The sequence below is a fragment of the Gallinula chloropus genome (genome assembly GCF_964237585.1).
Source record: "Gallinula chloropus genome assembly, chromosome: 15".
NCBI lineage: Eukaryota > Metazoa > Chordata > Aves > Gruiformes > Rallidae > Gallinula > Gallinula chloropus.
Window position 1 is genome coordinate 14456846 of NC_140100.1, and position 14598 is coordinate 14471443.

At 59.5% G+C, this 14598-nt stretch overlaps 1 protein-coding gene across 1 annotated transcript in view; it reads right to left on the bottom strand.

Moving 5' to 3' along the window:
* Window positions 1-10801, bottom strand: part of PPL (periplakin) — a 28189-nt gene extending 17388 nt beyond the window's left edge. Inside the window, exons 1-4 of the mRNA XM_084270794.1 lie at window positions 10737-10801; window positions 1548-1647; window positions 658-812; window positions 28-148 (exon numbers count right to left, since the gene is read on the bottom strand). Coding sequence (XP_084126920.1) covers window positions 28-148; window positions 658-812; window positions 1548-1647; window positions 10737-10798 — 438 coding nt within the window. The 5' untranslated portion in view covers window positions 10799-10801. The remainder of the gene's footprint in view (window positions 1-27; window positions 149-657; window positions 813-1547; window positions 1648-10736) is intronic.
* Window positions 10802-14598: the final 3797 nt, after the last annotated feature.

The following is a 14598-nucleotide window of genomic DNA, read 5'->3' on the forward strand; positions in this document are numbered from 1 at the left end:
TGGTGGCACCAATGACCCCACTGGTACCTGTTTCTCCTCAATCACTGTTGACCAGTTGACCTGGGGCTCAATATGCTGCAGGGGGAAGCTGTAGATCTGGTCGTGTTTCGCGCGTAAGTTGGCCACTCGTTCCTTCAGCTGCCGGATGCTGTGGGAAGGAAAAGATGAGGGTGGGATGCAGGATGTGGGCCCGGGCCAGCATTAGCAGTGGTAGCTGTAGATGAGCCTCTTTCAGCTCCCCCATGGAGACGGGGACTGTCCTTAGGGGACCTCAGCCAGCCCAGCGCAGCCTGGCGGGCTGGCAGCGGCTGCGTTGTGCAATCGGTTAGGGAAGGAGAGCAAAGGTTCCCCGTGCCCCTGCCCTCTGCCAGGAGCTGCTCAGCACACCCACCAGCTCCATGCAGGCCAGTGCTCAGGGGGAGCCGGGCAGGTGTCCCCCTGCCACGCTTGGGGCAGAGCTGGCATCAGCTGGTGTGTGGCTTCTTTCACTCTACCCCGGCCTGAGAGCAGCTGCCTACGCGCCTCAGCATTCAAGTTGGGCTGTGGGTGAACCCATGGTGCTTCCCTGAGCTGCAGGCAGGAGCTGAACAGAGTCCCCAGTGCATCCCCCTTCCCCCCAGCAAGGCTCTGGGGACGGGTTTCCCCCCCAATACTCACTCTTCTGTGATCATGTCACCCTGGGGGTGCTTCATGTGCCGGGCGACCGCCGCATCCCCATCCAGCACGTAGAGGAGCTTGTCCGACTCGGTGAGTTTCTGAGCTGTCAGATCCTTGTACTGCGCTAGCTGGCATGCCTTGATCTTGTGCAAGTCCTGGATGGGCAGAGAGCAGGCAGGAGGGGTCACCAGGGGACAAGAAATGGTAGCCAAGAGGGCTGAGGTCCTCCTGGGCACCAGCTCTGCTGCCTCATGTCCTCCTAGGGATGTATTCTGCTTTCCCCTGGCCTGTGTTAACCCCCAGAAAGGGCTGCATCACCTTGAGGTGCACCTTACCCTTTGGGAAGAGGAGGATGGTGCAGGCCCCTTCTCCTCCTCCCCAGCCACCTGCTGGGATGGATGCCCAGGGATGCACATCCCTGTGCTACTCTACCTTGCCCTGGGTAGAGAAGAAGTTTTGGGTCCCATTGCCTATTCGTAGAGCCGAGGTGGGTGGCAAAGCTGGGGCTGGTGTCCCAGCCACACTGCTTTGCCATGCAGGATTGAGCCAATTCTAATGCCAAACACCTATACGGTGGGGATAATGAGCCTTAATGACCTCGTTATGTGGTGGTAGAATTAATCTTTATACGGTACTTGAAGTGTTAATTGCTGTTACAGCTGCTGGTGGATGAGTTGTGTCTCCTGCAACACATTCCACCCCCCCACACACCTCCCTCCCCCCTTCATCCCATGACCCAGGGGAGCCTGTGCCTGCTGCAGGGCAGGGTGACCGCACACACGTGCCCTGAGAGAAGAGGCCACAGCGAGTGGAGGAGGGGGCTGGGGGGGGATGATGGGGGACAGGGCTCCTCCTTGGAGCCGATGTACGTGAGGCCATGGCTTGCTTACGTTCTGCATTCGGGAGTCGGTCTCCACGATGTTTTTCTCCACCTGGTCGGCATTTTTCTGCAGGCGCTCGATCAGCTCGGTCAGGTCTTTGCTGGAGATGCTGGGGGGAGAGAGAGGAGAGAAAGAGAGACCCGTCAGCCCACAAACGCAGCCCCAGCCCCACTGCCAGGGCTGCCCTTGGAGTGCCGTGCCCCGGGGCGGGGAGGTGGCAGGGGCCAGCTGTGACTCACTGCTGCCTTTCTAACACTTTCCAAAAGTGCTCCGGCTGCTCTGCCAGGATGGGGTGGTGCGTGGGGACGCTGCGTCCCCCGGACGGGGGGAGACGGGCGCAGTGCTATGCACAGGCGAGCCTGAGCCTCCCCCGGTCTCGGGGCGAGGAAGAGAAGAGCTTTCTGCAGGGGATGGGGAGAGCGGGGGGGGTCCTGCACGGTGCTGGGGGGGCAGAGGACCTGGACCTCACCGAGCATCTCCGTTCGCAGCCGGGCTGGCAGGGTGCGTGGCCAGCCCAAATATTCACAGCCCCGTCTGCAGCGAGGGCTGAGCTAGAGCAGAGGCCGAGCAGCCCGTGACGCAGCTTTCGCGTTGCTGGGGTTATTTTAAACATTTCATCTCCTCGCTGTCCCTCTGGCTGCAAGGAGAGGTGGCAGTGTGCCGGGGCTGGCTCCAGGGGACCGAGTGCCAGGCCATGCCTGCAGCTCTGCGGGACGGAGGCAGAAAGCAGGGGGTGCACCCCACCGGTCGCTGGAGGTGGGTGGCAGAGCTGGGGCTGGTGTCCCAGCCACGCTGCTCTGCCAGGCGGCATTGAGCCAGCTCTAATGCCAAACATCTATACGGTGGGGATAATGAGCCTTAATGACCTCGTTATGTGGTGGTAGAATTAATCTTTATACGGTGCTTGAGGTGTTAATTGCTGTTACAGCTGCTGGTAGATGAGTTGTGTCTCCTGCGAAGGTGGTAGCGGGGGCAGAGCGGAGCTGTCTGGCAGAGCACCAGCATCCCAGCCGTGCTTGCTGGTGATGCAGAGGGCTCCTGTGTCCCCCAGCCTCATCCACCAGCTACCTCAGCCCAGCTCTGAGGGGCCCTGCAGCACCCAGGTCCATCACGAGGCAGGGGATGACCATGTGAGCTTCTCCAGGCCAGCACAAAGTATGTCCTCCCCATCTTCTACTGTGAGCTGGGCCAAAAGCTGGGAGTGGAAATGGCCTGTGGACCAAGGCAGTCCTCTTCCAGGGCTTTGCGTGGCTTCCCCAGGCACGTGGGGCTGCACACAGTCCCCACAGGGATGTTTGCAGCTCCCTGCCTTTTCCAAGCAGGTGTCAGGGGACTGGAATAAAGCCTGGCCAGCTCAGGCCTGGCAAGCCTCCTTCCTGGCACCGGCGCTGAGCTCCAGGACACGTTCCTGCCTGCCACATGGGCTATTGCTTTCAGTGCAGCAGAGCAAAACAAAGCCCAGCTCTGGGTTCATCCTTTCCTACCCTGAACCCTACCCTGAACCCTACCCCGGGCTGCAGGAGCCTCGGAGCATCTGGCAGGACAAGGGGATGGATTAAAGCTGAAGGAGGGAAGGTTTAAACTAGATATTAGGGGGAAATTCTTTACAGAGAGAGAGTGGTGAAGGGCTGGAACAGGCTGCCCAGAGAGGGGGTGGGTGCCCCATCCCTGGGGGTGTTCAAGGCCAGGTTGGATGGGGCCCTGGGCAACCTTGTGTAGCTCCAGGCCTGGAGGTTGGTGTCCCTGCCTGTGGCAGGGGGGTTGGAGCTCTGTGATCCTTGGGGTCCCTTCCAACCCAGACCAGTCTGGGATTCTGTGACAGCTCTGCAAAAGTTCCCACTTCCCTGGGAAGCTCTGGCATGGGCAGGATTTACACAGATTTCTTTTTTTCCTTTCTTTTTATAGCAGCTGCATCATCAGGATGGCACTCAGCATGGCTGGTGGGCTGTGCCTGCCACCGCTGCTGCCGCTGGCCTGGCACCTCCTGACTGATGGGCAGAGGCATCGCTGTGACTACCGGCCTCCTCGCAGCAGCACAAACGAACCCAGGGGGTTCTTCTAAGCAGAGCAGTAACCGAAGGGGTCATCGTGAGGCCTGCAGCTGGTTGCAATAATCACAAGGATGAGCCTTGGTTTATGGCCAGTAATGAAAACTGGAGGTGGTCTATATACTGACTATGGTCAGTAATCAAAACAGGGTGACTGGGAGACGGATACGGGTGGCTGGATCCTGCAGCGGTGGTAGATGCAGCTCTTTAAAACTCACTTGGGGGATTCTGGTCATCCACATCTACCTAATCCATGGAAAACATCAGCTGGAAACAGTGGAGGGAAAGTGTTTTGAGGCTGGGCAACTAAAACATGCTGCACGCCTTTCTGTGTCTTCAGATGATGGTTACTCAGAGCTGGCATCTCCTGCATCCTGAGAGACCCTACGACCATGGAGGAGCCTTCCCCATCTCTCACTGGTGAAGTGGAGGCCTCCTGAGCTTTGAAGGCAGGGGAGGCCAATTATCCAGGTGGGAGCTTGGGATGCTTTGCTGCAATAGCTGGGAGCTGAACCAGCACGCAGCAGGGCACAGGAAAAGCTGGCAGGGCTTGTTGCTGTGTTCCCTACTCTGGTCTTGGTGGCTTTTAGCAAGTCCATGGATGAATCTTCAGGGTTTCAGTTGATCTATAGAATGGATGGAGAAACCATCCCAAAAAGCAGAAGAGGCTTTTCCAGTTCTGGTTTTGATTGAAGCTTCTAAATTTTATGGGGGAAATAAAATCAAGCCAGGGACTGTTTGGGCTCTGCAGCAGCGCTGCATTTCACCAACGGCTCCTTAAGCTGTTGCTGCTGATCTGGTCTAGCAGAGCTGAGCCTGGAGCCTGTCCCCAGCCTTTGTGCTCACTCTGCATCAGCGAAACGGATCCTGGGTGCTGGGAACTGGAGAGTGCAGCACCTCAGCCCTCACCCTCTTATTTGGGTACCGCCTTTGCCAGAGCATCCTCTGGGGATGCGCTGCTGCCGTGGGAGCAACCAGGCTGGTTCAGACATGTCTGGGCAAGGATGTGCCCCTCATCCCCCTTGGTCTGAGCTACAAGCTCTGATCAATCACCCCACTACCGAGCTAGAGCTCCCTGTGTTGGAGAAGATGGTTTGCTCTGTAATCCAGAAACCACTGCTGTGTGGTATTGGGGTGACCAGGGGCAGGAAAACGCCCCTGGCATGTGCTGGGGTACAATGCAGGCACGGCTCTGCCCCTCGGCTCCCCTGACATGCAGGGAGAGCTGTTTGCTCTCTCCAGCTCTGTGGCTGGTGTGAGAGTTGCTGGCAGAGTGGGTGGCTGTCACCAGCTGAGCTTCTGGTACAGGGAGGTCTAACAACAGACTCCCATGGGAGCTGGATCTCAAAACACCCTCCACACCCCATCCATGATGAACTGTCAACGGGGAGGTTGGGGTGGGTTCCAGCTCCCTCCCCCCCTACACTGCTGAAATGCAGAAATAAGCAGTGTGTAGAAATAAATACATCAAGATGAGAGATCTCCCTGGCTCTTCTAAGCTCCCTCATTCCTATCTGTGTATCTGCACACTTACCACTCCCACACCACTCAACCAGCAACCTGGACACTACCGACCAGAGAGCAGCCCCAAGGACAAGCTGCCTGACCCCTCTGTAGCTGGCTCCCTGTTCACAGAACATGAGGCTGAGCGTGACCCCTGCATCCACCTGGGTGACCCCTGCATCCACCTGGGTGTCAGGCAGGACACCGGAGGGATTGACTGGAGAGCTGAAGCCCAGCTGAGATCTCCACGCTGAGAGCTGGAGCAGGCTGGCTTCCCCCTGCTCTTTGCTTGCAGAGAGAGGATGAAGATGCACAGGGAGCACGAGGAGATGGGTGAAGTGGTGAGGAAACCTCAGCTGGCCCAGGGAAAGGTGTGCAGATGGGATTTCCAGGAGGCTGCTCTTTCGGGAAGCTGTTGGGAAGAGCCGTGGTTGCATCCAGGCTTTGGAGCAGGGCTGTGGCAGGGTAAGGCAAAGGGCTGCCAGGGCCAAAAAAACAGGCAAGGGAAGGGGAGGGGGGGGGGGAAAGGCCAGAGCAGAGGAAAGGAGGAGGGCAGGGTTTGGCTGCAGCCCCAGCACATGCAAGACTGAGTGGAGGCAGGAGCAGAGGTGCCCAGGGCACAGCCCTTGTGAGGCTCAGCAGAGGGAAAGGAAGCACAGAGCTTTCCAGCTGAAATAGATAAGTCTTTGTTTGGAAAATAAAGGGGGGGGGGGGGAGAAGAAAAAAGCCTGGAAAAAACTGGCTTTGGCATTTCTGGAGAACTCTGTAGTGTTTTCTAATCATGAAGGAAAAAGTGATATCACCCGTGAAAGCTGTGCTCTGCAGAAGCCCTGCTTCCTTCAGGGCTGCCTCCAGCAGCTGGAGCATCACCTGCCTGGCCAGAAGGATCCAGCACCGTTCCCCTGAGGAACAGGAGGGGTTTTTCAGGTTTCTCCCAGCTGGGGAGCTGGGAGGAGGCGGCTGCTCTGTGGCAGACTTCGCTTCACCCACGTACCACAACTGGGAGCTGAGGTGATGCTTTGGTTCCAAGGGGCTGGGGAATTCCTTACGGTTTTGTTGTTTCTCTGAGGGTTTTGGTTACCTGCCTCTCCTTGAGACAGGGACCCCCCAACATGAGGATGTTCACACAGCAATCCCGGAGACTGCTCTAGCTGACCACAGTCCCTAGGAAGGCTCCTGCTGGGAGCTCGTCCCCTGAATCAGATACTGGCTGGGAGGGTTAATGGCTCTGCTCTTCTCCTTCCCCCAGCTCAGAGATGCTGGCCATGTCCCTGCTCTCCTGCTGGGAAACCTCCCCACGCCAGGAGCTTCTCCATGGGTGGGACTGCTCAGCCAGGGACAAGTGAGTCAGTTGAGGATGGATTCTGAGCACGAATCCCAGTCCAGCTTACTGCACCCCACCACGGGGATGCACAGATGTGCAACAGGCAGGACCACCTACTGCTACGCTCAATTCCACCTCCATTTCATTTCCATTTACACAGGTTTCCTAACAAACATACCCCTGTGAGCACTGCTGCTGGAGACCAGGCTTGAGGAGGGACTTGAACTGCTCAAACCCTCCAGGAAGCCCCAACACAGAACTGTAAAACGCCCTTAAAACTCCCCAGCTTCATCAACCAGCCTGTATTCCCTTGTGCTGCTTACAGTGAGACTGGGGCAGAACTGTGGCAGAGCAGAAGGAAAAAAGGGCTGGGTTAGGGCCAGTGCAATTCAGGGTTGGGAGAGCTTGAGATCTGGCTCCAACCTTCGGAGCAGCGTGTCCCGCTGCCCACGTCAGGGCGGAGCTGGACAGCAGCGCTGCGGTGCCCAGGCCAGCTCATGTCAGGGGTATTTATCAGCTTCCCTCGCGCTCCTGGTGATCCATTATTGTAATGGGCATGGAAATGAGAGCGGAGCCAGGCCGGGCGATGGCGAGGCGCGCTCTGCTCTAAATACAGAGCGGCTCCCTGACTCACCTGCCGTCTGCGCCTTCGTGCTGACTCCAGCCCTGCCAGGCAGCCTCTAGAGATGGGTGCCAGCCCTGCAGGCAGAGCCCCCCACACAGCTCCTGTTCCAGCTCCCCATTCTGAGATGGGCACTGGCTGTCCTGGCACCGCTAAGGGTCTCCAGGGCTGGGAGTGCTCCTGGATGGATGCTTTCACCAAGGGACCCGAGGATGAATGTCGTGGCTGCTGGCAGAAGGGTGAGTTTCAGCAGGACCTGCTCAAGGCTGAGCTGCATTTTCTACCTCTCAAGCCTGGACTTTTTAAGACAGAAACAAACCTCCTGTTTCCTAAGCATGGCAAGCGTTTGGTGACAGTAATGGGGAAGGAGGGTGATGGTTTTCCCCCACACCACCTCCCTATTCAATGCTTCCACCTTCCCTTCTAGGATGTGCCAGCACCACAGTGGTCCTGGCTAGTCCCAGCTAAATCCCTGGGCTACTGGGATGGGGGAAGCAAGCAGAGCACAAAGTAACCAAGTCCACAAGACAAAAGGAACATCATCATTATCATCATCATCATCATCTCATCATCCACGTTCCCCAGGCAAGGCAGGGCGTTGCCCACACACCTACTGACGTGCCCAGGGTTGGACAGGGCTGGCTGCTGAGCTGGGAGACCAGAAGCCCCAGTCAGAGCTGCAGCAGATATTCCCAAGGAGAGTCCTGGACCCTGGTCCTGCTAATCTGTGCATGAGAAAAATAAAACCTGCCAAGGAACATCACCTGCACGCTGGGGGTGAAGTAACCACCAGTACTGTGCGTGGTGTCACAAGCTGGATGGAGGAGGATGGTCCAGGGTGCCCAGCATGGAGTATTGCCACAGTTTCCCTCCAGCCAGTCTGTGGCACAGCTCCAGCTCTCAGTGATGGTGCCCAGGATGGATGAGCTGGAGCAGGCCAGAGGACCCAGCACCAAGTCATCTTCAAACCCTCACTGTTTCTTTTCCCACTGTGTCCCTGTTAGAGCTTCAAAGCAGGACAGCTTCCCCCCCACTAGTGTGGGTCCAGCTGGCCCTGGGACATGGTGGTGGTTGCCACAATGGGCTCCTTCTTTGTTTGGAGAGAGGTTTGGCTCCTGCAAGGAGCTACATCCCCAGCACAGCCATGGGGATGGAGTGAGGAAACCTGTCATCCACTCCAAGCTCTGAGCCCTGGGTCCTGGGCAGGCTGCGGGCAGCTCAGGGATAGGCAGGGGAGCTCCTCACAGCCCATAGGAGCTCCTCACATGCTGCTTTGAGGCATTTCAGATAGGAAGCTGAAGAGCCAGTTTGGGGTTGGGGAAGGGTGGCTGCCTGCCTTCATCTGGGGAGCAGAGGGGTGCTGTCTGCAGACAGGTTACAGCGCCTGGCTTAAGCTGCACCGACTTGCAGGGAGCTTGAGTGCCCATGGCAATGCCTCCATCACAGGACTGCTCATCCCAAGGCTCAAGAAGCCACCAAGACTCCCAGCAGCTCCCTGTCAGGGTACCACCCGCTCTAGGACAGCGCTTCCTGGGCAGTCCCTACCTACAGCAGCCCAGCTCCTAGCCCTGGCTCCTCACTGCTTGCAGGAAGCAGCCCAGCACGCTCACCACGCCGGGGCTCGGTTGTGACCCCACCATGCTGTGACAGCTCAGTCACCGGTGGCACCACGAGCCCTCCTCTCCCCGGCAGCCCCCGCGTCCCGGGTGTGCGGCCTAGCTGGGGCGCAGGCCGGGGCTGGGCCCTACCCGGTGTTGAAACCTCCGGTGTCCTTGTTTGCAGCGGGGGTGGGGGGGTTTGGTTTTTTAGCAGCTTCTCTCTGGTGGTTGTTGGGGTTTTATTTTTTTTCTCCTAGCAGCAGAACTGGGTGGGAGGCGGCTGGGAGGCGGCTGGGAGCCTGGCAGCGCCTGGAGCAGGGGCTGGGGTGGCAGGAGCTCCTCCATGCTTTGCAATCCTCCAGCAAGTGGTTGAACCGGTCCAGCACCGGCTTCCCCATCTTGATGGTGGGGCTGTTTCCACACGGGTGGGAGTGTTCCCCGGATTCACAGATGTTTGTAAACTCCAACGCAGGAATTAACAAATTGAGGCTAATGAGCACAGCCCTCCCCGAGGTGAGGTGCGTGCGGACAGCTGGGACGCAGGGAGGGAGGGAGGGTGGCCCGAGGCGACAGCCCTGCGCTGCTGCTTCCTCAGCCATCACCAGCCAGCCAGAAAAGTCAAAGATTTCAGGCTGGCCCGTAGCCTTGGAGGTGCTCTGGCACCTGCCCAGAGCCAGCTGGGCTTGCGGGCAGGGCGGTGGAAGGAAGACTGTCTTCCTGAGCCCCATCCACCATCGGATGTAGCCAGGGCTGGTAGGGCTCTGATCGCAGCAGTGGGGCTGCAGCCCCTGGATGGGGATTGTGGTGGGGAGGGGGCTTCCCAGTCTGTCACCTCCTGCCTCCCCCACGCTCTGAGTCCTGTGCTGCCAACCCAGGTATGGCGTTTCTCATTTCAAGCCTTCCCATAACACCCCCCCCAAGAGCAGAAACACAGTCAGGTATTTGCACCACACTTGGGCTGTGGGAATGCTGGGGCCATTGGGGATGTGCACGCTGAGTCTCAGGGACTCTGTGCCACCCTGTCTCCTTCTGCCAGCCCTTCCCAGGGCTGGAGCTGGCAGTGAAGCATGCCCCAGGCTTTGGGAGCAGGAGCCTGGGCAGCCCTGCTGAGCCAGCCAGGCTGTTGGAGGGGGGACTGTCTCCAGGAGCTCAGCAAATACCAAAGCTCAAGCACCCTCCCCATTCCGGGGAACACCCCTCCTACACGCCACAGCACCGCACGCTGCTTTCTGGGCTGGCCGGTCTCAGCCCCCGTGCCAGCTCCCCAGTTTCCATCCCAAAGGAGGAGCCACCCAGCTGGCTGCTCCGAGCCCACCAGCCAGGGCACAGGTGCCTCTGGAGAGGGACAAACAAACCATGGCCTCAAATCTACGCCAGCCTTCCCTCTCCCCATGCTCCAGAGCCCCCGCAGCTCTGCTGGGAAACACAGGATGCTCTTCTGAATGGATTCCACATCCACCTCTGGAAAAGTCTGCCCGGTGCAGGCAGGGGCTGGGGGCTGCCTGCTCTCCAGCCCCCCTCCTGCGGCAATGGGTTGCACAGCCTGAGAGGGGCCAAGCCGTCTGGGGAGGGGGGGGGGGGGCGGCGGATTTTTACATCTTTTCCTTTTCACTTTCCCTTCACCAGGCGCATTCAACACGCTGCTTTTCGTTTCCTTTCCTTTCCATTTTATGATCACTACAACTGAAACGTGTCCCACCCTCCCCGCATCAGAAAGAGCCGAGGAGGAGACAGTCAGCTGAATACTCGGTCCTGACGCAACAAGTGGCGAAGTCTGAGGACGGGAGGGCTTTTTGTGCCCCAGCAGCTAATCCAGCCCGGGGAGTGAGGTACCTGCTCCCGGGAGCTGCCCCTGGGCACGGGGGGAAAACCATCTCCGTGCCCCCAGCCCGGCGCAAGAGATGCGGACCCTGCTCGTAGAGGAGCTGACACACACCTCGGGGGCTGCCCCACCCTTCGGGGGCTGCCCGCACCTCGGGGGCTGCCCCACACCTCGGGGGGGGTGCCCGCACGTCGGGGGGTGCCCTGGCTCGGCCAAGCCCCGTCGCCGGGAGGGGATGCTGCGGGATGGGAGCCCCGGGATGGCGGGGGTAGGACACTCACCTCTTCTTCTGCACGGAGGGGCTGTATTTCCCTTTGTTGCGTTTCCTGAAGAGCGAGTGCATCGCGTCCCCGGCACGGCGCCCGCCGCGCTCCTCCTGCTCTTCCCCCGCCGCCGCCCGCAGCCTCTGCGCTGCCACCGGGCCGGGCCGGGCCCCGCCGGGAGGCGGGGACGGGGCTGCACCGCCCCCTGCCCGCCCCCGCCCCGGCCCGGCCCCCGCACACCCCACCCCGGCGCTCCCCGGAGGGATTTCGCGCAGCCCAGCGCTCCCAGTTCCAGCCCTGCCCGAAAGGGGCTCCGGTGGGGTTGGACCCCTCCCAAAATGTGCAGGGTCAGCCGTGACATCCCCCCCGGGGTCAGGGGGGAGCGGTAGAGCGGGGAGCAGCTGGGGGGGTTTCCCCCAGCCCCGATGAGGCCAGGGGTGATGGGCACAGGGTGCGGGCACGGCGGGGCAGCCAAGGGGGCTGCTGCCTCCTCTCCAGTCCCCCTGCACCGGCTGCTTTGTCCCCGCACCTCCCGGGCCTGTCTGGCTTCAGCCGGGACTGCTGTGCCCAGCATCCCGGCCCCACGCAGGTGCATCCTGCCCCAGCCCCGCAGCCGCAGTGCCAGCCATTCCCCTGACACAGAGGGATCCCCCCCTTCCCGGGGGGGCTCAGGCACACAGGCAGCAAGAAGGCAACGAAATGCCTCCCCCCCAGGCCCACGACAGCCTAAGAGGTTTTGCTCACACATCCACAAGCACATGGCAGTCAGCAATTAGGACCAGCTCTGTCCTTTTTTATCCCAGGATTTTGTGCCCATGCAGGATTAAAGGCCTGATTGTAGCTTCCCCACCAGCCCCAAATCCTCTGCTGATTTTCATTCTGGGGGCAAGTCAGTGCACACTGTGACCTATTGATCCCGATCCCCTGCGTAAGTCAGATCGTCTCTGCTCTGGGCCGGCTCGTCCCGGGTGCCCGTAGAGAGCACAGAGCCCTCCTGCTGCTGAGACGTTCCTGTGAGGGTCCAACTTTGCCTGCCCAGAGTGCTGGGAGGCTCCGGGGGTCCCAACAGCGACAGTGCAAGGCAAGTGTGTGTGTCTGTGTTTGTAGGAGGGTTTTCTCCATCCTGGTTTGGTGTGGATTGTCCTCCCGGCTGCTACTGGGGGGCAAGAGGCAATTTCCTCATGGGGAGCACATTGGCCTGCAGCCGGGTGGCTCTGTGGCACTGGGGTGGTCTGGGTGTGCTGCCCAGCTTTGCCCACTGCTTCTTGGTGGTGGATTGGTCATGGGAGCCTGGGAGCTGTGGCTGATGCCCTGCTTAGAGCTGAGTTCTTGGCAGCTTTTTACGTTTCATAGCCTCAGCAAGCAGAGGTGTATTGGACACGGCCATGGGTGCCCCAGGCTGTGCTGAAGTCTCGTCTGGTGGTGCCATGTCCTGGGAGGGTCCTGCCGGGACCCAGCTTCCCACAAGGTGAAACCCTGTGAGGAGTCTGATACCCCGTCTGCTGGGGGGGTGGTGATGGGATGAGGCTGGAGCAGCCTGACAGCAGCAGCCTTCCCGTGCTGACCCCAAACCAGCCTGAACTGGGCCTGCTGGCCCGACCCTGCGGCGGCTGGTGCCAAGTTTCTGGGCTTTAACAGTTATCAGGTGTGGTGGCTCTGTCTTGGCTATAACTGAGGTTGCAGCTCGGTCTTCAGTGTGCACAGCTTCAGCTTTTGCTTCCAAGTAATTTGTGAGACCCTCCTTGGTAAGAACCCTTCATCCGATGCCCCTCGTACCCACTCATCCCCGCGGGCTGGCCAGGCTGGCAGTACTGGGTGGCTGCCACACTCCCACCATGGCCACAAGTCCCTGCTGAGCCTCTCCCCAAACTGAGGAGCAGATCAGCCTTTTCCTAATTTTTTTTTGAGGGGGGGAGGGAGAAGGATTTACCCAGTGCAAAGGTTTATTTGGAGCCACAGAGGCAGCCTTGCCTGGCCAGGCAGCACCCAAATCCCCATCCTCCCTGCCCTGGGCAGCACGCAGGGGCTCTGATCCCAAAATAAGGAGTTTGATTGCAGTTCTGTGTGTCCACCTCTAGAAACACTTTCTTTTTCTGTGCTTTTGCACCCCCTTCCCAACATCCATGGCAACACGTTCCCTGGGGTGCAGGGGACGGGGTCACTCCTCTTCCAGCTTCCCGCTGCCGTGAGCTGTGTGGATCCCAGAGCCCCCCTTGTCTCCGAAACTCTTTGGGAAGGTGAGTGGAGGCTGGGTTTAGGGGTGAAATGCCTTTGCCTACTGAAGGGTTTTTGTATTACATCTTCTCCTGTGCCAGCTCTGCAGCCTTAATCCTCCTAATCTCCTGCATCTCTGGCGTGGCTCATTTTTGTGTGCGAATGCCCTTGAGAGCCGCAAAATTGCCGCTGCTGTGTGAAGCGCCGGGCGGTGAGAAACTCCGGTGTAGTGGAAAACTTTGTCTTGTGTAAACCATCCAGGTAGTTTGCCTTGATGCTGGTTTGGGTATCAGAGGCACTGCACAAAGCTGCATTGCACAGAGGGCTTTTGGGGACCTGGGGGCTGCGGTTTGGGGGTACTGGCAACTCTCATACGAGCTCTGGTGCTTGCCCAATGTACCAGGCAACCTGCACCGAGGTTTCCTCCCCAGCCAGGGTCTGTTGGAGCTGCAGCTCAGACCTGAGATGTGAGAGTTTGGTGGGTTTTCTCTGCAGCATTTATTTGACAAATGAGCTTTTTTGGGGCTTCACTGATGCAACTGGTCTCTGCTGAGCTCTGTGTTCCCCAGCTCCTGCTGCTGCTGGGCCCAGCGCCCACACAGGTGCTGTGGCTCCTCTGAGGTCTCCTGAGCATCAAGAAGTAGGGGTGCTGCAGTGCTTTGACCCCATTGTGCCCACAGACCTGTTGAGCAGGTCCAGTCCCCTCTGAGGGGCGGCCAGAGCTTGGGGGATGGTGATGGTGGGGGGATGCTGAGCCCCAGGGGTGCAGCAGATGCCACTCACAGGGACCCTGAAAAGCTGCACTCAGAGCCGGAGCCACAGGGACCCCTTGCCCAGCCGCGCTACCGCGACTGCTCTCCAGCCCTGACAACACCCACAGAGATGGGGGTGAGCCCCTCGACAGAGGCAGCGATGTGGCAATGTTGACTTAACCTGGGTAGGAAGCTCTCGAGCCGCTGCCGCGGGAGGGGAGCCGGTGAGAGGCACGTTTCGTGCCACGAGATTGAGTTTCCCTGGCAAGCCCTTCTCTGGCGCGTGGCCCGCGCCCTGCACCACCCCATCGCCTCCAGGAGCCCACCCTGCAGCTGAGACATGCTGGGGGGGCTTCAGCCACTGAGGTCTTGCTCCCTGCTGACACCTTGGTGATGGGCTTGGCCATCCCACCGTCCCATCCTGTCCAAGCCCATCCTAATTTGGGGAGGCACCGGGGCTCAGTGGGTGAAGCCAGGGTGGTGGCAGGAACATCCCTCTACCCGTGCACCCTGAAAGGTGCTGCAGCCCTGCCATGTCCTATGGTGCCAAGGGGTTCTGGGGACCCATTTTGGCAGAGGAGCCGGGTGCAGGGATGCTCAGCCCTGGGGGCTTAGCAGTGTTCTCCCATGAAGGATTTTAGGATTTAGCTTTGGGGATAGGGGCAAGAAAAGATTGGACATGTCTTCCAAAAGCAGAGACTCTCAGTGGGACACAAACCAGCAGTGTCCTGTACTGGTGGTTTTCTGTCTGCTGGGGTGGGAAGGGAGCTCCTGCTCACTCACAGGAAAGCAGGACACCGAAACACCTCCGCCAGCTGCTTCCTTCTGCCAGCTCCCACGTGCGCAGGAATGCGGCCGTGCTCGTTCCTAACTGGTCCTGTGCTGGGGAAACGTCCCTCAGCTCCGTTTAAGGC